Consider the following 27,836-nt stretch of genomic DNA (forward strand, 5'->3'; position numbering starts at 1 on the left):
ACAGCATGGCACTGTAGATATTCTCCCCTGGCACTGGATAGGACTAAGAGTAGTGTCCATGAAACCTTTGGTTCACAAAGAAGTGTCTGAGGTGTGACAGGATTCTGAACAGGGGAGGAAGAAATAACAGAAAAAGCAAACAAAAGTCACACTTTTAAATATGAACATCTTTTTAATTTTATAAACTGACAACTGTCTCAGGAAAACCAAGGACTTCTTCTGCACCACTTGCCCCTTTGCAGCTGGTTTTTGTCCAGTTGCCAGAAAAAAACAACTTCAAAAACATTTTAATAATTGTTTTCTTAAAGAAAATAGACTTTTGGTTTATTTTATCAAATGTTTTCAAATGTTTAAACATCTTTCATATTTTGTCACTGCCTGCCATCTCCCTTCAGCTGCTAAGGAGAAATTTTATCTGAGATGTCAAAAGGGAAACAGCATTGGGAAGTCTGGAAAGCAAAACCTGGTCCCACTTTTTATCAAACAGTCCTCGTGATGCTGGGGGGATGGAAAGGTCAAACGATAGGTATTCTCTCTGCTAGAACCTCAATACTATTATCCCCACCCTGAGCTGTTGTCACTGTAGATCAAAACAGACTTCTTGACCTGCTCATGGAGCTACTGCTCTAGTACTGAAGTTAGTCTAGTCTAGTCCTAGTTAGTGAAGGAACCCATCAACTAAATCCAGACACTAATGAAAAGGAACACATAAAGCCTGATGCAACTTAGCAAAGGTTAAGAGCCAGTATATCCTCACTATGGAGTAGATGATTCATTAAATGCCAGGATACAAGATTGTTTCTCTGGCTGCTGTCTTTTTTCTGGGATAGCTGACCACTTACACTGTCCTGTTTTTAAGTTTCTTCTTGTGTCAAGTAATTGTCAGTATTACAGCATCTTGAAAGCATGCCAAAAAGCAGATCAATAGAGACAGAACTATGTATCAAATAAAGACTTAAAGCTAAAGAAACCTGCCTTCCTTAAATGCACACAGTACACTGTGTGATCTTTGGCCTCTATGCAGGTCCCAGAAAAGCCCTCTCTCTCTCTCAGAATGTTTCCTGTAAAAATTTCCAGAGTGTCATATAAACTGTTTTTTAACAAGGCAAGCCTTTAAGGTTAGCTGCTCCAAGGCTAATAAATACCTTGTGAGGACGAGGCTCAGATTTAACTTTCCATCCTATGAGTTGATGGTAAATGCAGGACATCACTGACACTTCACCTGCATCCCCAGCACTGCTGAGGAGATGCGCTAAGTCACTCTGCAGTGAATGAGATTTCTCAAGAGGCAGTCTTTATGCTTATATATACCACATTATTGGCTGTCAGATAACTGGCCACTGAAGAATAAAGTCCCCTCTGCTAATTTGGGAGACAAAGTGGTAGACTAAGTCCCTTGAGAATACCCATTAAAATGAAATTCAACCTCAAAAATAAAAATACTTACTGCGGGCTGTAGCCAGAACACAAAGGTGAACACTGCTACACTTGTCAGTTTGTTTGGACTGCTCTTGCAGCGTGCAAGCTCACGAGACATCTTTCTCCTTCATATGCAAAGCTTCTAAAATGGGACTCTGCCCTCTAACGGCGATGTAATAAATAACTGTATCCTCCAAGTCCTTCACAAACCACTTCTAAATAGAGCTTTGTTTGCGGAGGCACCTTCTGTTGTTTCCACTTACAGAAACTAACACCTGCTGTTGGTGATTGTATCCTATTTACTGTGTGGGTGGAAACCTGTAAATCGAAAAGCTGGTCACATTGTAGACTTCTCATTTCACAAAGGTGAAAAATGAGAACTGGATCCCCAAGTATTAGCTATAATTTGACACAATACACATATTCCCTACCTTACATCAAGATACGCTCATAAATAATTCAGCTACACTTAAAGCCTACTCTGGGCTTTGAGGTGATTAAAATCAACAGAATTGCACAATAGTTCCTACGAATTTTGATGAAATTTAGAAAAACTACAAAAAGCTAATACCTCAATTAGGAAATGTAGTCACTAACTATTTAGAACATCATTACTCTGATTCTGTAGCTGCTCTGGTCAAAAAAAGATTTTGGGCAAAGTATTCCCTCCACCCATAAGGAATATGAATAGTTCATTTCTGTAATTCTTCCAGGCACCTAGTATATTCTACGGGTAGTATAATCCAGTACCAGGCTAGCAGCTCCAAGAAGAGCAGGGTCTGCTAGATTTGAGACCACCACATCCACAGTTTTAACAGATGACAGAGCCTGTCGATGTATCACATCTTTGACAGCATTAATATAGTGGCTGGCTAGAACTCCAGAAAGGATCACAAGGGAGGGGTTCATGGTGTGCAGAATGTTCACAACTCCAAGTCCTAATGCTGTACCAGCTGAAAAAAATAAATGAAATTACATGGAATACTCAAAGCAGTGCAAACACAATTTTTTGAAATAGATCTGATAGCAGCAAATAACTCAGTATTCAGAAGAATGTTACAAGTTTTGAACTTATGTTATCAGACTGTATTAATCTTTCCTTTAAAAGGAAAAAAAGAAGTGCAGTAGTGCATTATTCAATAATATGGATGTGAAAGATCAAGCTGTGTATTACCACACTTGTACTCTAGAAGAAAACAGCAAAGCATTATTCTAACTTCTCAGTGCTACCAGGTATGTATGAAGAAAGGCCAATGGCATCCTGGCTTCTATCAGAAATAGTGCAGCCAGTAAGTGATTGGCCCTCTGTACTCAGTCCTGGTGAGGCCATGGCTCAAGTACTGTGTTCAGTTTTGGGCTCCTCACTGCAAGAAAGACACTGAGGCCCTGGAGCACGTCCAGAGAAGGGTAACAAAGCTGTGAGGGGTCTGGAATACAGGTCTTATGGAAAGTGGCTGAGGGAGATGGGATTGTTCAGTCTGGAGATGAGGAGGCTCAGGATTGACCTTATTGCTCTCTACAACTGCCTGAAGGAAGGTTGTGGTGATGTGGGGGTCAGCCTCTTCTCCCATGTAACTAGTAATAGGATGAGAGGGAATGGCCTCAAGTTCTTCCAGGCAAGATTCAGGTTGGATGTTAGGAAATACTTCTCCAAGAGAGCAGTCAAGAGCTGGAATGGGCTGCCCAAGGAGGTGGTGAAATCACTGTCCCTGGAGGTGTTCAAGAAATGCTTAGATGTGGTACTGAGGGACTTGGTTTTGTGGGAAATATTGGTGATAGGTGGATGGTTGGACTGGATGATCTTAGAGATCTTTACCAACCTTGATCATGATTCTATGACTATATGTTTCAAGCTAGTAAAATAGTAAATTATCCCATGTAAAATAATAGGCAAATTGCCTCTGCTTGCTCAGACTAGACATTCACTTGCATACAATAAAATGTCTTTTCCCAAATTCTTCAACATGAAGACCTTGAGACCTCACTTCTTTTTTTCATTTAAGACCAAACTGATCTTTTCAGGATTTTAATCTTATTTATTAGAACAGAAAATCTTTGATATACCTTCTGCTCACACTTCCTCCAACACTTGTGTTTAACATTTCATTACAGGTAGAAATTATAAAGATAGAGGTCCTCAAATGTACATTGGTGTTGTGTTTGTAGTGTATTACCATATCTGTATCCCCAAAAATCTAATCATGGGAGGGTTTTTCCACCTTTGGCTGTCTTCTTACCTGTTCTGAGAATGCTTTCTGCCTTTGTGTTTCCAAGTTTAGCTGCTTGAATGAGATGTGCAGCACTAACAACCTCTTCATTCTTCATTGACATTCCTTCTACTAAAAGCAGATCCTCTGTTTGGAGAGGAGGAGAGAAAGCCAAGAGATAAAAACGGTGATGTGTTAACTTAAGAAATGGAATAAACAGCAATTAATTTTTCTATGTCTCTACTTACATTCTGAAGTCTGAAATTTGAGCTATCGGCTCTGCTCTGAATTTAGTGATCACAGTTCAGAGAACTGCTTGTAGAAGGAGAGCATCAAATTCAAACAAAGTAATTCACTAATATGATTACCTGCACTAAAACCTTCATAAAATCAAATATAAATGTTATCAAACTCAGTCAACAGAGTGAGAAGCTGTTGCTGAAAGATGATGCCTGTGAAACTCAACTGCTCACAGAATGCCTGTCAAGTTGCAAAACTTACCACATCATTAAAAAGGAGAAACTGAACTCTGCTACATGTTTATTGCAATTTTGAAGCCAGAGGTTCTAAATATGGCGTGACTGCATACTACCATATCTGAAAAAGAATTGTTTGGTACTAATACAGGCTGTTGCAGCTCCTCCACTGCCTATACACAGGACCTTCTAGCCAGTTGCCTGTATACCTGCTATTGCCTCCTCCTGGTGGCAGGTCTTTTTTTCAATGTCTCCTTTGAATTTTTTTTTTTTAACTATACTGCAATTTAGGAATCATTTAAATGTTTTCAAAAATAAAACCATAGGTACCGTCATGCAGTTTCTTAGCTTCTCTCTGTAATGCTATTCCAGAGGCATACGCTTCTATACATCCTTGGCTACCACACAGGCACTCTGGTCCATCTAAAGATACTACAATATGCCCAAGCTCAGCAGCACAGAAAGAACTGCCATGGATCAATTCATGTTGATGTATGATTCCACCTCCAATTCCTGCAAAGATACAAAACCAGCCAATAGTAAAAAAAGTAAAATGCAGTCTTCAAACACCCCAGTTCAGTAAGACATTGAAATTGGCTTATTCTAATACAGATTGGAAAAAGTATGTGCATCCATGGTCTTCTGTACGGGAGCCCACAAATGACTGTTATTCAACAAATTTCTCCTATTCAGCATACATACTAAGTAAGCTTGTATTACCTCCTGTTCTTATGTAACAAAACCAGTATATATTGCTTGCTATTTTTTCCAATCTTATTTAAAATCTGTGGATGACACGGGACTACTGTAACAGATCTTTTAAGCTTGTGGATCATGCTTTTTTCCTCAAAGATGACACCAGAAGTGGCCTTAAATTTTTTTATTTTCAGAGGTTTTAATACTGTATTTCAACAGCTGTTTAGAATAACTAGTCATAAAGAATACTGTAAATGTTGTGGCAAATGGTCAAAAGGACTGTATGCTTAGGAAGAAAAGTCTACCTCTGCACTTGAGATACTATCTGTCTTACTCAGTTTTCTTATCTAGCTATTCTACATATATACTCTGATCTTGTATTTCTGCAGACAGAAGAGAAATAATTAAGATATAGAGCTGAACAAACTAAAATTACTCCAGCTAAAATTGATCAAATTTTGCTTATTTCAAGAAAATGTCTTGTCAGCAACAGCAGAATTTACATTTATCAAGAAAGATGTACCATGCAAAGGGTATCATATCATTCACCTGAATAAAAGTACAAACAGATATAGTGGCACAAGGATTTGTGGTTTAAGAAGTTAATATATCAGAGCTTTACAGGTGCTTATCAGGTGTTTATGCTTTTAAAACCAGATGAGCCTCTGAGTATTCTGGTGTTTCAACTTCACTTTTCACTGAACTATAACATACTCACCTGTACCAGTGATGAGTGTTACAAAATTTTCTATTCCTTTTCCATGACCAAATTTCCTTTCTGCTAGAGCAGCACAGTTTCCATCGTTGTCCACCCAGACTGGCAAGTGCAGAGCATCAGATATTGGGGTTCTGAGATCTACAGAGCTCCACTCCTGAATGAGCTTTGTGGAGTGAAGCACAATTCCTTCTCGAGGGTTTACACGTCCACCTGTGGAAATACCTAAGTCCCAGAAGTATAGGAGAGAAAAAGCAGAACTAAGTCTCTTTAGAACCATAAGTAAAAATTAGTTTTTCTCTGTGCATTGAGAAGTATTATTTCTCCTATTAGTGTTGAAGCAAAGTGGTAAGGTAAAAAATTCCATGTATTATTGCCAGTGTTATTGCTACTAATGACATGTAAAGAGAATTGTTACCATTAACCAGTTTTCTCTAGCTGGAGAGGATTCTAAAGCTAATGGACTCTTTCGGCACCTCTGAGGAGCCACTCTATTATAGAGATATCTGGGTCTAGACACCACAGTTTGGATATTTTAGTCATCATTCTAGAGCAGACACTATGCAATTCTGTAGTTTATCTAAAGATACTCAGAAAATCCTTACTAAAAAAAAAAAAAGCTTTCCATGCTAACTCAGCAAGAACTTGTTAAAACATGCCTTTACTTTTACCATTACCTATGATAACTAATCAGTAGTACTGACAGTGGCTCTAGGATCAAGGATCCTTCTAAGTATTTACAGGACAGAAGAGATCACTTAAGTTTATGATTTTTAGCCTTAAGGAAATAATGATAATTTAGCAAATTAGTTATTCCCATAGAAATTACAAAAGAAATCTTAATTTCAAGTAACAGCCTGATTCAAACTGCAACACTGAATGAGGCAAGTATCAGTCAGCAAAAACAAAATAACCAGGTAAGACATGTATCTTATTCTGTAGCAAAATTTTTCCTTCAAGAGCAACCAAACGGTAACAGTCAGTCACTGAAAGTCAAAGAAACTGGGCTGCCAAGTAAATAGGAATGTAATTCTGACACAATTAAACAAATAAAAGGAAAGCTTTTTCTTCACATAATAACACTGTATATTGGTTCTTGTAACACCGTTATCCTAATTCACCTAGGCGATGATAAAAAGTTCTTAGACATTTGGGATACCTATTAATGCAGAGTTTGCGACCACTTCTACAAGAAGTGTGAGGCTTTCAAGACTGAGCATCTGGGCACAGTAAACTAGTCCGGGTGGTTAAGTCATGGGTACTATGCAACAGGTAGTCTGAAAGATGCAAAGTGCAAAACTGACACTTCTTACTGACTCTGTGCTTAACATTGTTTCAAAAATAATAAACTTTCAAAGTTCAGAATAACTTTGATATGCTAGACTGCAGGGATGTAATCTGGCTTGAGGAGTGGGTCTGTTAAACAAGGCCAAGTGTAAAGTTCTGCATCTGAGCTGGGGTAATCCCCAAGGTCAGTACAGGCTGGGGGATGAATAGATCAAATCAGCCCTGTAGAGAAGGATTTGGGGGTGCTAATGGATGGAAGACACATTATGCCTGCATTAAAAAGTATGGCCAGCACAGTGAAGGAGATTACTATCCCCCTCTGCTTTGCTCCCATGAGACCTCTCACAGAGTAATGTCTCCAGTTCTCAGTCCCCAGCACAAGAAAAACATGGACCTGTTATACTGCATCCAGAGGAGGGCCACAAAAATGATCACAGAGAGCTGAAGAACATCTCCCATGAAGGCAGGCTGAGAGAGTTGTGGTTGGAGAAAAGAAATGTTTGGAGAAGAGAAAAATTTGGAGAAAACACTTGGAGAAGACTTTCAATGTACATAGGTAACTTATAATAAGGACTGCAAGACTTTCTACCAGATCATACACTGACTGGAAAAACGACAATGGTTTAAAACTGAACAACAGGAGACTTAAATTGAATGTAAGGAAGAAAAATTCCATGATGAGGGTGGTGAGACACTGGAACAGGTTCCCAAAAGAAGCAGTGGATGCCTCATCCCTGGGAGTGTTCAAGGCCAGGTTGGGTAGGGTACTTTGGGCAACCCAAACTAGTGTGCAAAATCCCTGCCTATGGCAGGGGCATTGGAACTGGATGGTCTTTAAGGGTCTCCTACAAATTAAACCATTCTATGACTCTACTACAGTGTAAGCAAAATGGAAATGAATTAAGAATGTTGCCTTTGTTTCTGTTAGCTGCAAAACTGATATAAGATTGTAGCCTTTTTGTTCTGCCCCAGTGCGACTGAGACTTCTACAGCACAACCAACCCTGGCCATAAAGAAAGGCTTACAGGTAACAAAGCAAACTGAACTCAGCTGAGGTTGTTTCAAGACCTGTTTCAATACAAAGATTCTGCAGGGAATTTCACAATCCACTTCTGTGTACCATGGATTTCATATATGTTTAATTCAGAGAACTTTTAGAATGTGCCATTCAAATTCAGAAGTATAGAAACCATATAATAAGTACAAACAGCCATTTTTTTTCAGTAACATGGGAGCCTTTACTGTAAGCTTAACTGTGCTAGAGGTTATGACTTGGGCACTGTTAAAACTCAGCAGATTACCTTCCTGGCTGTTACAGGCTAGAGCAATTTCAGTATTTATAGTCAGCTTCCTGTTTTCATAAAAAGTTAATTTTTTCAGATGTGGTGGTAGGAATGAAGTGTAAGAGTTCAAAATACACAGGATCAGTTTGAAAGAAGTGCTTTACATTAGTCAGTAACATTTCGTTACATGTTGAACTCTCAGATGAAAAGACAAAAAAGTATTCACTAACTTACCTACTCCCAAAATTCTGCAGTTCAGATTTACTGCCTCCGATGCAGCTTCTACACACATCTTTAGAATTAGATCTAGTCTGTCTTCATAAGTTTTAGGGTTGAGCTGGGTATACTTCTTAACTATTTCACCCTAGAAAATAAAAACCATAAATGTTCTCCACAGAAATTTACTTTCTAATGAAATTTCTCTTTAATTTCAATACAGGTCAACTTAAAAAGTGAATATATATATATATATGTATATATATTTAATACATCTTAGACTTTGGTGCTACAGAACAGATTGTCCTCTGATTCCTGAGGACTCTGGGGGACAAACTTGCAAGAGGAAGGCTTTAAATTCTGTATCTTAGGCCTTACATTCTGCTTCAATTTCCCCTAGCTGAAATAAAATACAGATGGAACATGTGAATTGGATAAGGAAATGTGCTGGAACTGTTGTTAGGAATAAACTGTGACACAGCAGTACTCTTTTCTTAAGCTCAATTCTTAAGTATTAAGAAAATTAATAATAATTGCTAAAAAAAAAAAAAAAAACAAAAAACACAAAAAACACTGCACTTAAGAATGAGATGCTTCTAATCTGACTGCATGGAAATTTGAATGGTGTTGCTAGCAGTAGCTAGCATCTTGTTGCTATACCAGCCAGAGAGAAGTGCTTCAAATTTTAACGTACAACTTACTATCCTTTCAGAAATAACCTTTCTTCTAAGTGGTTATGACTCTGAGTCACTGGAAATATTTCTGGAGTACATCTACTGTGACATCTGATGTATGTGGGAGGGAGGATGCAGGAGGAAGGGATTATTTTTAAAGCCTGTGAGTCATGTATTGGTAGTAAAAAAATTAATTACGCACATCTGAATCTGTGGTACAAAAGAACTAACCTTAATGTAATGATTATATTGCAGGACAAGGCTATGAATATGCAGAAGATGCTATTTTCTTTAGCAAAGCTGTTCTTTGTATTATATAGTGAGTACTCTACAAAAATATGCATAAGTGAACAGCAGTGTATTTGCACATCTAAGGAAAAAGGAATAACAAAGTCAGTCAGTCTATATGCCACACATCTCACATGTTCTTGCCAGAGTAACTAAGAAAATGCCAGAACTTTGATATTTTTGAGCATTACATTTCACTCCATCAGCATCAGCAATGGTGCTTTCTGTTGTTATTTTAAATGTTATGTTTAGTTTCCTCTTCTGGTTTGGAGGGGAAGGCAAAACAGAGGAAGGCATTTGTAAGACAAGGCCACAGCAAACCTCCAAAGACAGCATCTTTCAAAAGGAGCACTTCCTGAGTTCTTGAAAACTACTATTTTCTTCCTGGAAACCTCACCTTCATCTCTGCCACTTGCTGTTAAATCCTTAAAACTGTGGTGTAAATTTTATTATGAAGCGTTGATCTTTTGCTCTGATGTGCTAACATTTTAACTTTCATAAATGCCACCTCAAACTACACACTGCAGAACAGACAACATTTTTTCCAATTTAGTTACCTTCATCTTTGTGTTGGCAGAAATCGTGGCATTAGTTTGACTGCTAAAAAAAATTATAATTGAAAATGTTTTCTTCCAGACCTCAGCTGCCACACACATACTTTCAAGTGAATACAAACATTCTGAACAATAACAGGTCTATTTAAACAGTTCTTCCCATTTCTTCAGGGACAATGTTTTGTCCTCCTTTCTAACTATGTCTAACTGATTTAGATATCTGAAAGTACACAGTGCAACAGAAGGAGTAGTTCTCCAACACTACGGAGAATAAAAGCCAAAAACTTCATCACAAACTTTAATCAAATCCTTAAAGTGCTGCAGAATTCAGAATTTTTATTTTTCATTATTACTTTGTTTTCTAAAGCAGAAAAACTGATGTTTAAATGAGTTTAAATTCTTAACTGTCTTCTCATTATCACCTTGATAATAATTGCAAGAATTTTAACACCATAGCTAAATAATAGTTACATCAATACTGCCCCTACCTTGAAGCTTCCAAGTTCAAGTAGATATTCTCTAATTCTGAAATTCTGATTCTGGGAAATCAGCTGATGATCATGGGTGTGTTTACTTGTTTCACTACAGGACACCTTCACAAGTGATCTGACACCAGACTGATACTGATGCCATTTTGGTAGCCTCTCTTTTTTTCAGGACTTCAGTTTTCATTACCTTTCACCAACTACATATCTTCACCTTGTTGAGTTAGTTGGCAAGCACCTATGATATGCTGTCTGTAGGAAGCAAAACTATGCACACAATGCATCCTTATCCGTTCTATGGCACAGGCAAAGAAAAGGTTCTTACTGTGCCATGTTAGCAGACAAATGGGTAGGTGAAGTTTTAAGCATGGGTACCATTAACTCTCCCTGCACACTCTAATTTCAAGCTGTAATTTCAAGCCTATTTCAAAAGTAGTTCCTACTATTTCTGTGACGAAGACATCATACTGTCCCAAACAACCTGTTCTAACTTTTGAATTTACAGCTAAGTTGGATAGTAAAAAATCCTTTAGAGTAATTTTCCACTCTGTAGTTTTAATCTGTTGCTATTTCTTCATACACATATTGGACTAATTTTTTCTCCTTACAGAAAAGGCTTCTACATATCTGAAGGCTTTTTTCTACAGCACTTTTCTCTTCTCTGTATTAAACAACTCTAGTGTATTCAACTTTTCCCTGTTTTCCAGGCCCGTAATTAGTATTTTATTTTTTGCCTGCCTCTCTATAAGTGGTTTACATCTCTGTGGTGTTATGTCTTACACAGAATGCTTTTCCATGTACGGTTTGGTGCCGCTACTTATCATGATGCTGTGTAGGAAGATACTAAGATTTTTTGATTACTTACTACCTTTTCCTCTCCAGGTAGAAGAGATGCAAAACTCTGTGTCCTGTGACCACCCACCATCTCCTCTGAGTACACTGCTTTTATAAATACTGGCTGTTACTAAAAGTGGTTCTGTGCATCTGTTACATAGCTGTGTAAGTCAACAGGAAAGTAACGAGACAGGGTATGGAACCCTTCCCTCTTTGCTGACAAATGAAAAGCTGCATGGTGAACTCAGGCCAACAAATCAGAAACTTGCCCTGTACTTCTAAGATCATACGACTTTGTGCGGAAGGTATGCAACTAGGACCATACTGCTTCTTTCCTCAAGTCTTCTGCATCCTAAGCATATCTCCATTCTAGGAAAAGAACCACAAAGTCCCCAAAAGTTTGCAGAATAGCTAGAAGGATAGTATTTACCTTCATACTGACAATTGCTACTCGGAGATTTGTTCCACCTAAGTCCACAGCCAAAGCACTCTGTGTCTCTAGAATGTGGTCTATATCTTGAGAAATATTATCTTTGACAGGAGGAAAACAGAATTTCTTTTGCAATGGCTCTTTGAGGTCAATAGATTTAAGGAACTTCAAAATCCTTGGAACAGCATTACCATCACCATATATTTTTGAGCTATAATATGAAAACAAAAAAAAACAATTTAAATGGAAGTAACACTGCAATCTCCAAATCTTTTTAAATGACAGAAGGCTGTGATACTGTATCGTTACAAAATTATAGTATCACTATTATGATAACATTACACTTTCGACTACTCAAGTACATTGTGGTATGTGGTAGATAGAGTACAGTAGCTTGAAGATCACACACAACAACAGATTGTGCAAGCCTGACATTAGCTTCGTTTAGGAATATGGAACATGAGATGGAAAAAACTGGAAAGTTTTTAACAAAAAAAAAAAAAAAAAGAGCAAATAAGAGTTCAATTAAAGCCCCACAGAATAATAATCTAAAATTACAGATACTGAGTTTCTGAACATGCTACACACTCAGACAAGATATCACAAATATGACAAGTAGTAATAGTAATAAATGGTAGTAATAGTAATGGTATGTTCACAGAATCACAGAATCATATGGGTTGGAAGAGACTTCAGAGGATTATCTAGTCCAACCCCCTGGTAAAACAGGTTCCCTACAGTAGGTACCATAAGAAAGTATCCAGATGGGTTTCGAATATCTCTGGAGAAGAAGATTCCACAACCTCTTTGGGCAAACTGTTCCAGTGCTCTGTCACCCCCATAGTAACTAAGTTCTTCCTTGTCTTTGAATAGAACTTCTGTGTTGCACTTTTTGTCCACTGTCTCTTGTCCTGTCATTGGACACTACCAAAAAGAGTCTGTCCCCATCCATTTGACTCCCACATTTCAGATATTTATAAACAGTGATGAGATCCCCTCTCAATCTTCTTTTCTTCAGCTTGAAGAGTCCAAGATCTCTCAGCCTTTCCTTAAGCGGGAGATCATAGAATCATAAGGCTGGAAACGACCTATAAAATCATCCAGTCCAACCGTCTCCTCATCACCATTGCCACCACAAGCACTAAACCATATCACACAGCACGTCATCCAGACGCCTCTTGAACACTGCCAGGGACGGCAACTCCACCACCTCTCTGCGCAGCCATTCCAGTGCCTGACCATCCCCTGAGAGAAACAGTTCTTCCTTATGTCCAACCTAAACCTCCTCTGATACAACTTGCGGCCATTGCCCCGTGTCTAGCTCGTTGCCTGGGAGAACAGGCCAAAACCCTCTTCACCACAACCTCCCTTCAGGAGGTTGTACAGTGCATTGAGGTCTCCCCTGAGCCTCCTCTTCTACAGACTGAACAATCCCAGCTCCCTCAGATGCTCCTCATAAGGTTTGTGCTCCAGACCCCTCGCCAGTTTTGTTGCCCTTCTCTGGACACGCTCCAGGGCCTCAATGTCTTTCCTGTAGTGAGGAGCCCAAAACTGAACACAGTACTCAAGATGTGTCCTCACCAGTGCTGAGTACAGGGGGATGATCACCTCCCTGCTCCTGCTGGCCACACTATTTCTAATGCAGGCCAGGATGCCGTTGGCCCTCTTGACCACCTGAGCACACTGTCGGCTCATGTTCAGCCGAGCATCAACCAACACCCCCAAGTCCTTCTCCACACTCATCCAGCCACTCATCCCCAAGCCTGTAACACTGCATGGGGTTGTTGTGCCCAAAGTGCAGGACCTGGCACTTGGCCTTGTTGAACCTCATCCCATTCACCTCAGCCCAGCAGTCCAGCCTGTCTAAATCCCTCTGAAGGGCCGCCCTACCCTCAGGCAGATCGACACCACCTCCCAGCTTGGTGTCATCTGCAAACTTACTGAGGGTGCATTCAATCCCCTCATCCAGGTCATCAATAAAGATATTAAACAGGATGGGCCCCAGTACCGACCGCTGGGGGACACCACTTGAAACGGGTCGCCAGCTGGACTTCACTCCATTCACCACGACCCGCTGGGCACGGCCCTCTAGCCAGTTCCTTACCCAAAGAAGTGTATATCTGTTCAGACCACGGGCAGCCAGTTTCCCCAGAAGAAGCCTGTGAGGGACCTTGTCAAAGGCTTTGCTGAAGACTAGGAAGACTACATGGATGCTCCAGGCCCCTAGTCATCTTTGTGGTCCTCTGCTGGACTCTCTTCAAAAGTTTGTTTTTGTTGTTGGTTTGTTTTGTTTTTTTTTTTTTTTAACTGAGGAGCCCAGAACTGGACAATACTCCAGATGTAGCCTGACCATGGCAGAGTGGAGAAGGATCACCTTCCTCAACCTGCTGGCCATGCTCTCTGCAACACACCCTGGGATACACTATTCTTCTTGGCCACATGAGCGTACTGTTCACCGTACTTGCTGTCCACCAGAGCCACTAAGTCCTTCTTACAGCTACTTTCCAGCAGGTCAGCTCCTAACCTGCACTGATGCATGCAATTACTTCGCCCCATGTGCAATACTCTACACTTGCTCTTGTTGAATCTTATCAGATTCCTCTCTGCTCAGCTTACCAGTCTTTCCAGGTCTTGTTGAATGGTAGCACAATCATCCAGTGGTGTGTCAGCCACTCCTCTCAGCTTTGTATCACCAGCAAACTTGCTGAGGGTGAACTCCATCCCTTCATCCAGGTCACTGATGATGTTCAGTAAGATTGGGCCCAGTAACCACCCGTGGGGAACATCATTAGTTACAGGCCTCCAACTGGATTCTGCCACTGATTGGAGCTATCTGAGCTCTTTCTGTCAGCGAGTTCTCAATACACCTCATTGACCTCCACTCATCTATCCCACATTTGACTTGACCTCATTACAAGGATGTTGTAGGAGAAAGAGTCTAAAGCCCTGCTGAAGTCAAGGTACACAACATCCACTGCCTTCCCCTCATCTACTTAGATGGTCATGACAGCATAGAAGGCTATACCAGATTGATCAAGCATGATTTGCCCTTAGTGAATCCATGCTGACTATGCTTGATAACCTCCCTTTCTTCCACTTGCTTGGAGATGCCATCCAGAATAAACTGCTCTACCACCTTCCCAGGGACATACGTGAGGCTGACGGGCCTGTAGTTTTACAGGTCCTCCTTCTTGCCCTTCTGAAGACGTGAGTGACATTGGCTTTCTTCCGGTCCTCAGGCACCTTTCCCATTCCCCATGACCTTTCAAGGATGACAGAGGGTAGTGTAGCAATCACTTCTGCCAGCTCCCTCAGCACCTATTAGTGCATCCCATCAGGACTTGTGGATTTGTGTGTATCGAGTTCGCAAAGACAGTCTCTGACCAGATCCTCATTGACCAAAGTGAAGTCTTCCATTCCCCAGACCTTCTCTTATCTCCAGTGTCTGGGATTCCTGAGGGGCAGTCTTAGAAGTAAAGACTAAAGCAAGAGAGGCATTCAGTAACTTCACCTTCTCAGTGTCCCTGTTACCAGGGCACTCACTTCTGTCAACAGCAACCCACATTTTCCCTGGTCTTCCCTTTGCTATTCAAATACTTAAAAGAAGTCCTTCTTGTAGTCCTTAACCTCCTTTGCCAGATTTAATTTCAGGTGAGCCTTAGCCTTCCTTGTTGTATCCCTGTGTTCCCTGCCTACGTTCATATATTCCTCCCTCATAGAGAGACCTCTTTTCCACATTGCACTGACCTTCTTCTTCCATTTGAGTTCTTCCATGAGCTTTCTGTTCATTCACGTAGGTCCTCTGCCACCTTTGCAGAATTTCTTTCTCTTACAGATGCACTGAACTTGAACTTGGAAGAAGTGCTGCTTGAATGTTAACCAACTCTCTCCAACCTCCTTGCCTCCCAATGCTCTAATTACTGGGATACCTCCAAGTAGGTTCTTGAAGTGGTCAAAGCTGGCTCTCCTGAAGTTCAGAGTGGTAATCCTTTAATCCTATTTAGTACCTTTCTTCTTCCACGTAAGGTTTTGAACTTCAGTATTTCACAATCACTGCATCTCAGGCTGCTCCCAACCATCATATAACCAAACCCTTCCCTCTTTGTGAGAACAAGGTCCAGCAGCACACCTCTCCTCATTGGCTCCTCCATGATCTGCCACAAAAAGTTATCTTCATCTCATTGCAGAAACCTCCTGGACTGTGTATTCCTGGCAGTGATGATTTTCCTGCAATTATCAGGGTGCTTGAAGAATCAGCACCTGGGACTGTGAGACTACTTTCAGCTGTCTATAGAAGGCCCCATCAATTTCCTCCTCCTGATCAGGCAGCCTGTAGTAAACATCAACAACGGTGTCACCCGTATTAGTCTATGACTTTGTTCTCACCCACAAGCTCTCCACTCATTCATCAGTCATCCCTACATGGAGCTCAATGCATTCCAGTTTTTCTTTCATATAAAGAGCAATTCCACCATTTCACCTTTCTGGCCTGTCTTTTCTAAAAAGGACATATTCATCCATGACAGCATTCCCAGTCACATGTGCTGTCCCACCATGTCTCTGTGACAGCAGTGAAATCACGGCCCTGTGACTGCACATAAATCTCTGTTTCCTCCTGTTTATTCCCCATGCTGCATTGGTATACAGGCACTTCAGAGAAGAAAAGGGAGCAGAGGGTGCAAGTATCCCTAGAGGGAAGCAAGAGGATCCCCTGTAGCTATACACACCCGTGAGGCAGCTGGCATTGTGGCTCTTGTCATGCAACACAGCTAAAAAACATCTGCCACTATTCTGGTTGGCCTGGTTCATTCCCCAGTTGATTGCAATGGGGTTTTATAGTCTTCTTGGATTCTGCCCATGTTCTGCTTTACTGCATCCTTCATGCCCATGTGAAAGAGCAACAGGGGATAGTAGTCTGTGCTCTCGACAATCTGTGGTACCCTCTCAGCGATGTCCCAGATCTTGGCTCCTGGGAAGACCTCTCAAGACTCCCATTTACATCAGTTTGCTACAGATAAGTCTCATTTTTAAATATCTCTGTACATAATAATGTCAGACATTTAGTTCTCCAGTGTTTAATTTTATTATTATACTGAGATCTTCAACCAATACACTCTTGAGTCTTGTCCTTAATGAAACATATGCAACATCCTGAAGTTTTTAAGAGCTCAGATGTTTTAGAACTGAGGCTCAGTACTGTACGTATGAAGAGCAGTGAATACATCCAGCAGCCTCTCTGAGAGTTTGTACTCATGGCCCTGCATTTATTATGCCTGAAGCCAATCCTGCTACAAAGTACTGTGTCTTTCAAGCAGATGTCAAATGTAGACAGGCAGGATGTTCTCCCCATACTCTGTGTTCCACTATGGAATGAGCTGTCTTCATAATTCTAGTCTAAACTAATACATGAATTTTCTCCTCTTTGCTTTCTGTTAGATGTTAAACTACCAATTGTATCAAAACATCATTAGTAACCTCAGATTAGCACACTAAAAAGTCTGTGATCAAATACGACAAGCCATATCTAAATACTTTCCTCAACTACTTCTACACCCCCCCCGTGTGAAACATACTTACCATGGATACTGCTTACCAAACTGGAGCTGTAGCGCATGCAGAATTTTATCCTGTGTGTCAGCATCACGAACATGAAGAACATTTTCACCTAGATGAAAATAACAAAATAGGATGAGTCACCTACTTAAATGATGTTAGAGGATAAGAACTGCTTTACAAATGAATAAGGAAGTAATCATTTTTAGTTCTTCTGAGCAAGAGACTCCAGCCAAATCAACGTTACTCTTACAGAACATGAAGGGTAGAGTACTAGTTTTCAACAGAATTCTGTAAGTACAGTGAAAACCATAGACAAGTGGTCAATCTGCATGACTGAAATACCACAATACAGATTTGGGTACAGATGATGGGTTCCTGTTTTTAAAGTGAAAAATGCATACAAGTGAACATGGAAGTAGCTATAAAGGATAACAATTAGTCCTCTCTCTGCTAAATGGGATGCACTGCAAATGGAGATCTATATTTAACTTGTCTACAGATAAATGCCTCATTATCTCATCACTAACATGATACAGAAATATGGGAATAGCCAGCAAAGCTTTAAGAGGTCAAAAATTAAGTTGTACTGACACTGCAGGATGGTCTCTGTAAAGCCTTTGTTTTACTTCATTAAGTGAAACAAAAAACCTTCAGAACTACAAAAAAATTAAAGTAGTTATGCAAACACTTACCTGTTTCTCTTCCTGTCTGGCGTGTCCCCAAGTTGATAACAGGTGTGCCAAATGCTCCCACTTCTCTGACACCACAACTGCTGTTACCAATCATACAACCAGCATGGGCAACTAGCTGAATGAACTGGTCAAATGGGACATGCTTCACTGCCCGAAAATTGGGATGATGTTCAATGCCCTTTTTCCTCATCACCCGAACCATCTCTTTGCTTCCTACACAAAAGCAAAAGACATGAATAAAGGAAAAAAGTTCAATGAGAGTCTCAACACACAAAGAAGTGAATAGCAGCCTACTGAATTGTCACCTCTGGGCTGTTTTTGTTCCCTTTCAGGCACATAAACTTAAGTTTAATCCCCAAAATCATTTCAACAAATCTAACATAATTTTTCAGTTAGTGCAGGAGCCATTGCATGTTGCTTCCATATGTAATACAGTTTCCCTTCATCTTCCTTCCACACTGAAAAGCTGTGACGTCCTTCAGCAATTTGGACAAGGACAAGTTGCAGTGGATGCAAGTCTGACGCTGAGATCATCCAGCTATTTCCATCTGGCTGGAGATTATGGGAAAAAGCACTCTGTATGAACCAATGTATGCTTCACAACTAGTTATCCGTCCTTCTGTCACGCAGGCATTTTACTCACCTGCGTCTACATTGGGGAATAGAACAAGCGTTCTCTTGTTAAAGGAAATGAGCGCATCTAGTGTCAGTTCAAACATCTTTATGGAATGTTTAATATCTGTGGTTACAGGATGTTGCAGAGCAACTATATAATCTCTGGGTTTAACATCTTCACCTGTTCAAATGGAAAAAAGAAGAAAAGTGTTTTTTATTTTTCAGTAGCAGAGAACAGTAAGAGGAGGGAGTGATGTGACAGCTTATTATTTACCTCTCTAGGCATGACTCATAACTTTTACTCTCCAAAGCTCAACACACTGTTAACTTTCAGGCCTAGATCTCAATCTTTGCAGGTCTAAACCAGAGCTGAGAGCTGTTCTCACATCTCCCTGTGTAGTAAGTCTGTAATAACATGAAAGCTTTGAAGCTCCTCTTAACTTTCACTGACGGCAGCAAGAAATGAATCTTCCTGAAGAGCTGCTTCACAACAGGAGATGAGTAGGTTTGTGATTGTCATTATCACTCATTACTTGGGTTTTCCGCCACCTCTCCATCATCATGCAAAGAAAGACTTTATTCCTAAAGCTACACTTGTTTTTTGCGTATTTATTAAACAGCTGATCTACTACACAGTCACCTACTAATCTAATAAGATTCCATTTTCCAAGTACTCAGGCTACTGTGCATTATAGGAGACTGCTTTGTCAAATTTAACTAGAAAGCACAAAGAATCAACATTTACAGGAAATACTTGGAATACAGGGAATCAAAAGCGGTAAGCACATATGGCCCTATTACAATAAATTCTGCAAAGGAACGTTCAGAATGTAAATTTGCTCAATTCTTTTTAGATTAGTTCTAAATAGCTCTGATTCTCTTTTGACATATTCTTTACACCATAAAAAAAGTGTTCATATAGGAAAAAGTCTATTTTTAAATTGTTTGCATCAGAGAAATTACCAATTTAAGAAGGTCTTGGTGGTGGGTTTTTTTTTTTTTTTTTTACTTTGTTAAAGGACTAATTTTCTGGTAAGACTGATTTGCAGCTTTTCTTACATACAGAATAAATACAGAATAAGGCCAAATGGTGCAAATAAAGCTATGGTAGATACTGGTAGCAAATACATTCCTTCTCTTTGTTTGTTCTTTCTTTAGAAGAAACACTTTCACAATAATCCCCAATTAAAACAAAACCCACTACCAATAAGTCTGTCCTTCTTTGTTTCCCATACATTTCCTAGAATCACTGGGCAATAGATCCCCAAGGCAGCACAGACCATGGATTAAGAACTCAGTGAGTTTGTCTAAAGTCATTTGAAAACCATAAAGAAGTGGATGCTCACCTAGCCATACACGTATAACACTCATGTAGTCCTTATTTTTGGCAGAGAGAAGCTTGTCATATGAAGGACAGCCTGCTAAAAGGATGCGATCGTGGTCTTCACACATGGCTATCAAATGCTGCTCTGCACTCCTTGTGCAGCACACGTGGTAATGGGCAAGTTTGGTGATAGCATGTCTAATAGAGTCGTCAATGGTCCCACTGACTTCCCCACCTTCAATGTGAAGAATGCGAATATTCATCAGGGCTGCAGATGTGGCTAGTGCCAAAGCATCAAATCTGTCACCATGAACTATCATTATGTCAGGTTTCAGGCGGTTCAGGACATCTGGTAACTTCACTAATGCGAGGCCTACTGATTCCACCATGGCTGCCTCATCCTCCCCTCTCACAATAGTGTGCAATCTTGTATGAATATCGAAGTCATCTTGTTCAATCATGCGATAAGTGTTACTGAAGATAAGAGAGAAAGGGTTAGAAGAAATAGAACTTGGATTTACAGCAACACAGCTTGACAACATAATTGCACACCAGAACACTAGAATAGTTGTACTATGTTTGAACAAAAGCCTGCATATCAAGTCTCCCTCACTAAGGAAAGTAATCTGGGAACACTTTAGTCTATATAAAGATCATTCCTCCTACTCCAATTCCATCAAGTTTTCTGTACACCTTTAATAAAAAGTTTTGCTAAGCATGTTCCAGAACCCCCAGAAACTAAACTCTTTATTCATGTCTTTGCGGGGTCTACTGGAAAACTGATATGGCTCATTTTCTTTTCTGAAAAGATATGCCAGTTCTTCACCAATAAACAGACATTGCTGGATGAATGTATAAATACAACAGAAAAAAAAATGCAACGCTGAAGACTGCTGCTTGCTTAAACCTAAGAGAGAAAAAAAAAAAAAGTTTTCCCATTTTGTCTTCAACCTATCTACATTCACTGCTCTTATCTAAAGGTTACACTTATAAATTAATTTAAATCAGACTGGAACAACAAAAAACCCTCTTCAGCTAGCGAAGCAGGACTGGCTTATTTTTCCAGCCTGACCATATGCTAACCTCACAACAGGGGTTTTTTTTGTTTGTTTTTTGAATCAGGTTAGTTTTAAGGTATTGAATTCACATTACCATATTACTGGATGAAAACAATGGCCAGTGCAAAGCAAGAAACAGAGCACAGTACTGAGAATGGGCAGCAGTTACATTTGCTCTCTTTGCAGTCTGATGTAACAAAACTACCCATGACCTCACAAAAAATCACACCTTAACTTATCATGTGCCAAAATCGCTGGTTGGGAAACCCAGAAAGTGCTTTTACTTGAAGATATGCATGACATTTCTAATAGTTTAACAGTGCTCGAATGCTGACCGTTATGCTAAAACCTTACTTTGACTTGCAAAGTGTTTTCTTAACAGTTTAATTCTCTTAGCCCAGTTTGATAAAGGCATCTGGAGCAAGATCAGACATAAAGAACCCCAGCAAAAGTATACACATTCTTCCTTCTGCCTTCCTCCTTTCCCTCAGCAGATAGGAGAATGCTTATCTGGGATATAGGAAGTTCTTACAAAGGAAAGGATCAGAAACAAGACATTCCATCTACCAAGGCAGGTAATGTGACTGCTCACTTACACATTATTAGGAAGGGGACCCTAATCTCTCCTGCCAAATGATATCTAATACCTCTCCTTCCTCTACCTCTAGTCACTCATTTTGTAAGAAAGAGATTATCCTACACTGCTTTCTTCCCCTGCAATCCTGGAGGTGAGAACTAACAGTACTTACCTGCAATACCAGTTATATAAAAACTTTATCCAGTAAGTATGTAAATTACAAGAGCTTCAACTTAGAATGACTGCAAGTTATCTTTTTGCCATGAAAATTCAAAATTGTAACACATTTTCATTTGACGATAACCAGATTCTAAGGTAAGTCTGAATGAACTGAATTGCTCACTTTATTAGAAACTGTGTTGAAAACCTCAGTTCCAGCACTTACACAAAACTTTCTAAAATTCCAAGACTGATTTGTAAAAAAAAAAAAAAAAAAAAAAAAAAAAAAAATCTTAGTAGAAGCTGAAAATTGAGATAGAATATAATGTCTGAAAAATGATTTTTAAAATTTTGTTATGTGCTTTCATGATTTCAAGCATTTTGTGACCTAGCATTCATGACTGTACTGCCAACACATCAGAAACAGAATGAGAATGGGAGAGATACAAAAATCCACCTTACCCATAATCATCAATCAAGTGGGAACCAAGCACTACGACATCAAGCTCAAAGAACTGTGGTTCTGCCTTAATACCAAACATAATAGGAGCTAATTTTGAATAATCAGCACGGTTGCAGGTAGCAACACAAACACGAAGTTTGTGGTTGTTTCCATTCTTCTCCATGTCTTCTTTTTGTTTCTGTTTTGAAAGATTCTTGAAATACAGTTCCTAAAAAATAAATGAATTAATAAATAGAAACCATTAGTAACAATGTTATAGCAAATAAATGGCACACGTTATGAATAGCATATGTAACTGTGGCCCATAACTATAGACATATACTGCCTTACCCACTGCTAGCAGACAACTGATATCTTACAGTACTTCACATTAAAAGATTTCAGAAAATAAAGAGTAGGGTTGTTCTTTTCATTTATTTAGAACTCACTATTTTAACACATTTTCTTCTATAGGTAATTCACATATTCTATACGAATAATATTTAAATACTACAGAGTTCAATTGTAACTCTTAAACTCTGGAACACTGAAAAAGGGAGCAAACAGTGTAGAAAAACTACAAAGCTGTGGTCAACTTGTGCAGGTAGAAAATTGGAATGGCCAAAGCTCAGCTGGAAATCAATTTAGCTATTACAGTCAAAGACAATACAAAATGCTTTTATAAATGCATCAACTGCAAAAGGGGGATTAGGGAGAACCTCCATCCTTTATCAGATATGAGGGAAAATGCAGTGATGAAAGATGATGACAATGTTAAGATACTTAATGACTTAATGATTAAGTTATGGTTAAGATACTTAACCATACTTAAGCACTGCAATAGGCTCCCCAGGGAGGTGGTTGAGTCACCATCCCTGGCTGTGTTTAAAAACTGTTTGGATGTGGTGCTCAGGGACATGATTTAGCAGAGGGTTGTTAGAGTTAGAGTAGTATGGTTAGGTCGTGGTTGGACTCAATGGTCTTTAAGGTCTTTTCCAATCTGAGTGATTCTATGACTTTTTGCCTGTTTTTTTTAGGAAGGCCAACTGTTCCCAGGATACACAACCCCTCTGAGTTGAAAGATGGTGACAGGGAACAAGATGAAGCACCTATAGTTCAGTGGGAAACAACAGATAACCTATTACATCTTTTTAATATTCATAAATTCAAAGGGCTGGATGGAATTTATCCATGGGTACTGAAGGAGGTGGTGGAAGCACTCACCAAGCCATTCTCAAAAATTTGCTGACAGTCCTGGCTAACTGGGAGGTCCCAGATGACTGGAAGTCAGTGAATGTGACTCCAGTCTAAAAGGAAGGCAGGAAAGAGGATTAAGGTAGCTACAGCTCTGCCTGTACTCATCTTGGTACTGGGAAGGGTTATGGAGCAGATCCTCTTGAAAACTGTCTAACAGCAGACGTGGAACAATTGAGAGATCAATGCAGCCAGCATAGCTTTATGAAAGGCTGTGGATGTTGTCTATTTGAATTCTAATAATTCTAAAGTGTTTGACACCATCTCCCACACTATTCTCCTGGTGAAACTGGCTACTCATGGCTTGGACAGGTGTACAGTTAGCTAGGTGAAATGACTGGATGGATGGGCTCAAAAGGCAAACAGAAGTCAGTCCAGTTGGTGGCTGATCAGCAGTGATATTCTCCAGGGATCAGTCATGGAGCTAGTTTTATTTAACACTTTTATTACATATCCACTTCCAGAGGAAGAAGGATCAAGTGCACCCTCACTAAGTTTGCTGATGATATCAAGTTAGGCAGGTACGCGGATCTACTTAAGAGTAGGAAGGATTTACAGAGGAATCTGGTTAGACTAAATCAATGGGCCAAGTCCAACTGTATGACATTCAACAATACTCAGTGAGTTAAATCTATCTGGAAACCAATCACTAGTGGGGTTTCTCAGAGCTCTCTTTTAGGTGCAGCTCTCTTTAAAGTTTCTGTAAATAACTTGGTTGCAGGACTGAAAGGAAGTCTAAGTGAGTTTACTGATGACACTAAATTGGAAAGAACTGTTGATTCCCTTGAGGGTAGGGAGGTCTTGCTGGGAAACCTTGACAAACTAGAGTTCTGAGCAAGCACCAGCCACAAGAAGTTTAAGAAGAGCAAGTGCCAGATTCTGCACGTGGATAAGGTAATCCTGGTTAGACGCAGACTGGGACACAAGAGGTTGAAGAGCAGCTCCATGGAAAGGGATCTGGAGGCTCTGACTGATGACAAGTTGAATGTGAGCCAGCATTGTGTACTGGCAGCCCAAAGGGCCAACCACACCTTGGGGTGCAGCAGGCCCAGTGCTGCCACCAGGCGAGGGGAGCGGCTGTCCCCTCTGCTCTGCAAGAAGGATATTAAGTTACAGAGAAGTGTTCAGAGAACAGCAATGAAACTGGAGACTGGAACAGTTATGAGAAGTGACTGAGAGACTTGGGCTGCTTCATCTGGAAGAGGCTGAAGTAAGACCTCATCTTTCTCTGGAAGGACCTGAAAGGAGGTTGCAGCGAAGAGGGTGTTGGTCTCTCAGGCGATAAACATAAGGAAAAAAAACCACATGTTGTGCGAGGGGATTTTTAAAATAGACATTAGGAAGAATTTCCTCCTCGAGAGCGTGCTCAAGCATCGATACAGGCTGCTCAGAGAAGTGCTGCAGTCCTCATCACTGGAGGAATTTAAGAGGCGTTAGAGGCATAACTAAAGGAGCTGGTTTAGCAACCAGACTTTGTAGGTCAGGCTGCTGACTGAACTTTACGATCTTGAAGGTCTTTTCCAATATAAATAATTCTATAATTCTAAACAGTAGGATGACTTTTCCCTATTCTAATGGAACTTTCTAGCTAACAAAATTATTGGCACAAAAATAAATCAAAGAAAAAAAAAATCTGTTTTAGAACTACAGAATGGAACAAACTGCTAAGAGATACATTCACTGACAGGCTCTGTGAACAAAAGGAAAGTTTTTGCTCAAATCAGTTTATGTATCTGTCAAACACACTTTGGTGAAATACAGTGAGTTAAATATTGACTCCTAATCCCTTTCATACTATGTTGCGGGGCAAAGTACATCAAGATATTAAATAATACAACATTGGGTTAAGTTACAGTAAAACAACAATTTTTGGAGGCAATAATGACAATAATCAGTAGTTGATCTGGAGTCTATTTTTGATTGCTGTTGCTGTTGTTTATTTTTAAAAAAGGATTCTTAACATCTTAACAATTAAGATGCCCCAGGAATTGAATACTTTTTTTTAATTAAACAAACAAAACAACAACAACAAAAACAAAACAAAAAGCAAACATCAGCAGATAACATAGCAAGACATTTACTCTAATGGACTCTTCTAACCTGTTAAGTAGCTGATTAAACTTTGTAATCCTGTTTAATATTTACCTACCCTATGTTTACCATTTTACCTTGCTCTTTTCGGTTATTTCAGAAAATGGGAAAAAAAAAAAAAAAAGAAAGAAAAAAAAAAAAGCTTCAGAGAGAAAGAAAAATTCATTTAAAAAATATAGAGGAACCCAATTTACACCTCTGCCTCCCTTTCTCCCCTCAACAGAAATCACCATTTTGGTAGGAGAACATCAGACCAGGTATGTTTTTGTAGTTCTCTTTCTGAGAATAACTGGATTTTAAATAAGTATTATGCTTGGGGTAAGAAATTTAATGCTATGTCAGATTTTTACTGCATTTTAGTGGCAAGTAAACTAGAGGTGACTTTTCCCAGCTTAATGCAGAAGGATGCTCCTCTCTGACACAGATAATAGCAGTATCAATCTCTGTACTCATTTAGATAGCTAGGGAAGCTCTTCCCAAGCAGCTGCTGTGTAAGCACAACAATAACACTGACTGATTTCATGCTCCTTTAATTTTTGGTATTTACAGGGCAATGGAAGTTTGCTGTGGGGAAAAGAGAGAATTACTTCCGCAAGGTCTTAGCCATGATGGAAGGATCAAATTTTGTACTTTCACAGAAGACTCAAGGTCAGATGACAGCCAGGGGTTACATGCTGTGCACTATACACAAATAATGCAAAAAGAAATTGGTTTTTAGCTTTGTCACATTCTGACATCAATATAATCTTCCTTTAGTTGATTCTCTATTACTGACACTATTGCACAGATATTCCTCCACGTCCACCTTATAAATGGGGAAAAAAAATATCTCATTTTTCAGTAAATTTTTAAGACAAAGTCAGTTAGGCTATTTTAGCATCCCACCCTCGTGACAATTAAAAAATTCATCAGTTTTTCCAAGTTCTCCCTATTTTTCATGCATATTACATTTTGTCACATATAACAGCCACAACAAAAAATATTTTGCAGTCATGTTAGGACTATCAGAAATCCGTCTCAAGTTGTCAGTGGTAAAAGATATTTCTAGTTTCCACTTGCTATGCATTAAGGCTCTGTGAAACTATAATCGACACGGTGACTTTTTTTTCCCTAATATAACTCCATCAGTCACAATTTACCTTTGAGAACGAAAGAAAGGCGGCAAAAAGCAATGACAGCTGCCATGACTGAGCTCATCAGAAATGGCATTTCTCATTCACCCTTGCAAAACAACAATGCCAGCCACCTTCAGCAGAACAGATACAACCTGGAACTTCAGCGACTTATTCTTACGACAAATTAAGCTGAATTCTATAAATCCAGCCATAAGTTAATAGTATTTTTTCTACAGTGAGCCGTTACATTTGTATTTTCATTAGACCCTTGCACTGTGTTAATTGAATACCGGATTACACTTTCAGACGGTAACGCCTCAAACAAATTAATTACTTCCTCCTGCTAGAACTTCCGCAGTTATCTGTTTAGATGATGGCTGCTTTCATGTGATCTAATCTTTCCTTTTGTCCAACGGTCTACAAATATTTTAAGTGCACATACAGCGTTTAGTCCCTCAAACTGAAAACGGGAGAAAGAGTGCCTGCAGAGCCACGTACACTTAGGTCAGGGCGCGCGTCACCCTTTATCACCACACACAACCTTGAACCGCATCACCAGCAGTCAGACCCAGCAGCAACACTGCTTCCCCAGTTCTAAACCAGCCTCTTTTGGAGATGCTCCTGCGGAGGACATTCCAGCTCTGCACGCCTAAAAACAGCAACGAATTCAAATGAAACCACATCGAAGATGTGAAACCGACATCCCTAAGGCGTGCCTTTGAAGCCGCACGAATGACGTTCCCGGATCAGACACAAACCTCTCACCGGAGTCCCGCATACGCTGCCGCACACAATTCCACATTTCAGCTTCAGTTAACACTAGGTTTTGGGCAGCCCCGAAGCGGAATTATTTTTAGTACCCTCTGCAGCACAAGTTTAACAAACAAACCCGTGTGAGCCACGCGCAGGCCTCGGTGCAGGCGGGCGTTCTGCGGCTGCCAGACCGACGGTTTTCCCCACCCCGCAGACGCTCCCCTAGGAGAGCCGACCCGCAGCAATCCGAACCGAACCGTCCGCCGCCTGACGGCCCGCAGCAGAAGCGAGGCGCTCCTCACCGCAAGCTCGCTCCTCCTTTCCCCCAGACCCGCCACCTCACCGGGGCCCGCTTCGTCCCCGCGCGGCTGCACCCACCGCCGCCGCGCCCAGCCCCGCGCCCGGCCGCCCGCACGCCCGCGGACCCGCCGCTCCTCGCGGCAGACCCTCGCCCTCCCCCACCCCCGACCAGCCCACGCGACGCATGCGCGCCCCGCCCGGCGATGCCCCCGCAGGCAGCGCTCCTCCGCCGGCTGCCCGGAGCCCTCCCCGCGGCGCGGCGTGGCGCGGCCGCCCCCTCAGGGCCCACCGGCGGTCACCTCGCTCGGCGGCCGCCTCTCCCCGCGCCGCGCTGAG

At 40.4% G+C, this 27,836-nt stretch overlaps 1 protein-coding gene across 3 annotated transcripts; it reads right to left on the reverse strand.

Annotated features, from left to right (window-relative positions):
* Positions 1 to 636: 636 nt before the first annotated feature.
* Positions 637 to 27,836, reverse strand: LOC122193621 (bifunctional UDP-N-acetylglucosamine 2-epimerase/N-acetylmannosamine kinase). Of its 3 annotated transcripts, none has more exons than XM_042894482.1 (13): positions 27,800 to 27,836; positions 26,946 to 27,096; positions 22,008 to 22,216; positions 19,774 to 20,225; positions 18,456 to 18,608; positions 17,813 to 18,025; positions 17,142 to 17,229; positions 11,565 to 11,775; positions 8,318 to 8,447; positions 5,517 to 5,738; positions 4,433 to 4,615; positions 3,657 to 3,773; positions 637 to 2,372 (listed from the first exon to the last, which is right to left on the reverse strand). In XM_042894482.1, exons 3-13 carry the CDS (start codon positions 22,169 to 22,171, stop codon positions 2,137 to 2,139), a joined length of 2,169 nt encoding a protein of 722 aa, XP_042750416.1. In that variant the 5' UTR covers positions 22,172 to 22,216; positions 26,946 to 27,096; positions 27,800 to 27,836; the 3' UTR covers positions 637 to 2,136. The 3 variants fall into 3 exon arrangements, with proteins under 3 accessions (XP_042750416.1, XP_042750415.1, XP_042750417.1); XM_042894481.1 differs by lacking the exon at positions 27,800 to 27,836 and adding an exon at positions 27,206 to 27,458; XM_042894483.1 differs by lacking the exon at positions 26,946 to 27,096 and having other exon boundaries at positions 27,800 to 27,830.

This window comes from Lagopus leucura, unplaced genomic scaffold (assembly GCF_019238085.1).
Source record: "Lagopus leucura isolate 7727_CA_CO unplaced genomic scaffold, USGS_WTPT01 63708-0_obj-0_obj, whole genome shotgun sequence".
In the NCBI taxonomy this organism is placed as follows: Eukaryota; Metazoa; Chordata; class Aves; order Galliformes; family Phasianidae; genus Lagopus; species Lagopus leucura.